This window comes from Corapipo altera, unplaced genomic scaffold, assembly GCF_003945725.1.
Source record: "Corapipo altera isolate COAL_440 unplaced genomic scaffold, ASM394572v1 37624, whole genome shotgun sequence".
NCBI lineage: Eukaryota > Metazoa > Chordata > Aves > Passeriformes > Pipridae > Corapipo > Corapipo altera.
Genome location: NW_020891651.1, coordinates 1 through 1,340, shown reverse-complemented (window position 1 = coordinate 1,340; position 1,340 = coordinate 1). Strand labels below are relative to the sequence as shown.

General features: G+C 61.1%; 1 protein-coding gene across 1 annotated transcript; it reads left to right on the top strand.

Annotated features, from left to right (window-relative positions):
- Positions 1–677: 677 nt before the first annotated feature.
- LOC113942587 (bifunctional epoxide hydrolase 2-like) lies at positions 678–1,306 on the top strand (the record flags this gene model as incomplete). Its single annotated transcript, XM_027633690.1, has 3 exons — positions 678–916; positions 1,005–1,186; positions 1,248–1,306. Coding segments are annotated over 3 exons (480 nt in total), but the record flags the coding sequence as incomplete, so codon positions are not given.
- Between the last annotated feature and the right edge of the window lie 34 nt (positions 1,307–1,340).

The following is a 1,340-nucleotide window of genomic DNA, read 5'->3' as shown; positions in this document are numbered from 1 at the left end:
TGGGATGGGATGGGATGGGATGGGATGGGATGGGATGGATGGGATGGGATGGGATGGGATGGGATGGGATGGGAATGTGGGATGGGATGGGATGGATGGATGGGATGGATGGGATGGGATGGATGGGATAAATATGGGATCGGATGGATGGGATGGGATGGATGGGATGGGATGGGATGGGGTGGGATGGGACGGGTTCCACCACCACGTCCTGGTTGGTCCCACCTTGGTATTCCCGGGTTGGATCCACCTTGGGATTCCCTGGTTGGATCCACCACAAGGAAGGTCCTGGTTGGATCCATCATGGAATTCCTGGTTTGGAATTCCCGGGTTGGAATTCCCTGGATCCACCACAGGGAAGGTCCTGATTGGTTCCTTCATGGAATTCCCTGGTTGGATCCACCTTGGGATTCCTGGGTTGGATCCGTCATGGAATCCTGGTCAATCCCACCCCCTGATCCCGGTCGATCCCACCCTGGAATTCCCTTCTTGCTCCATCCCATCCTCTCCCCCCTCCCCCCCTCCGGCATTCCCGAGCTCCCCCTCCCATCCCACTTCCCTCGGGAAGCTCCAACCCGGAATTCCCAACCCCTCCACCAACCCTTTGCCCCTCCCATCCCCACGGAACCTCCGAATCCCGAGATTTTTCCCAAAAAACCCCCTTTGGGGGACCGAAGAGGGGAAATCCAACCGTATCCCGAGCGGGAACGACGCCCTTTTCCCAGGATTCCGGACCTGTGTCCTGGCCAACCACTGGCTGGACGACGGCGAGGGCCGGATCCGCAGGGCCCGGCTCATGGATCTGCTCCGGAGGCACTTCCACCTGGTGCTGGAATCCTGCCGGATCGGGATGGGGCAGCCGGATCCCGGGATCTACTCCCGCGCCCTGGAAGAGCTGCAGGCGGAGCCGCGGGAGGTGCCGCCGGAATTCCCAAAAAAAACCCCCGAGGGATTATGGGGGTCATTCCGGCCCCGGATTCCCGAGCTGATCCCGGTCGTTCCAGGCCATCCTGCTGGATGAGGTCCCGGAGAACCTGGAGCAGGCGCGGGAGTTGGGAATGGCCACGATCCTGGTCCGGGACACGGACACGGCGCTCACGGAGCTGGAGAAGCTCTCGGGGCTCCAGGTGGGGATTCCCGGGATTCCTCTCATTCCCGGGATTCCTGAGGGAGCTGGAGTGTCCAGGTGGGGATTCCTGGCATTCCTGGGATTCCTGAGGGAGCTGGAGAAGCTCTGGGGGATCCAGGTGGGGATTCCTGGGATTCCTCTCATTCCTGGGATTCCTGAGGGAACTGGAGTGTCCAGGTGGGGATTCCTGGCATTCCCGGGATTCCTGAGG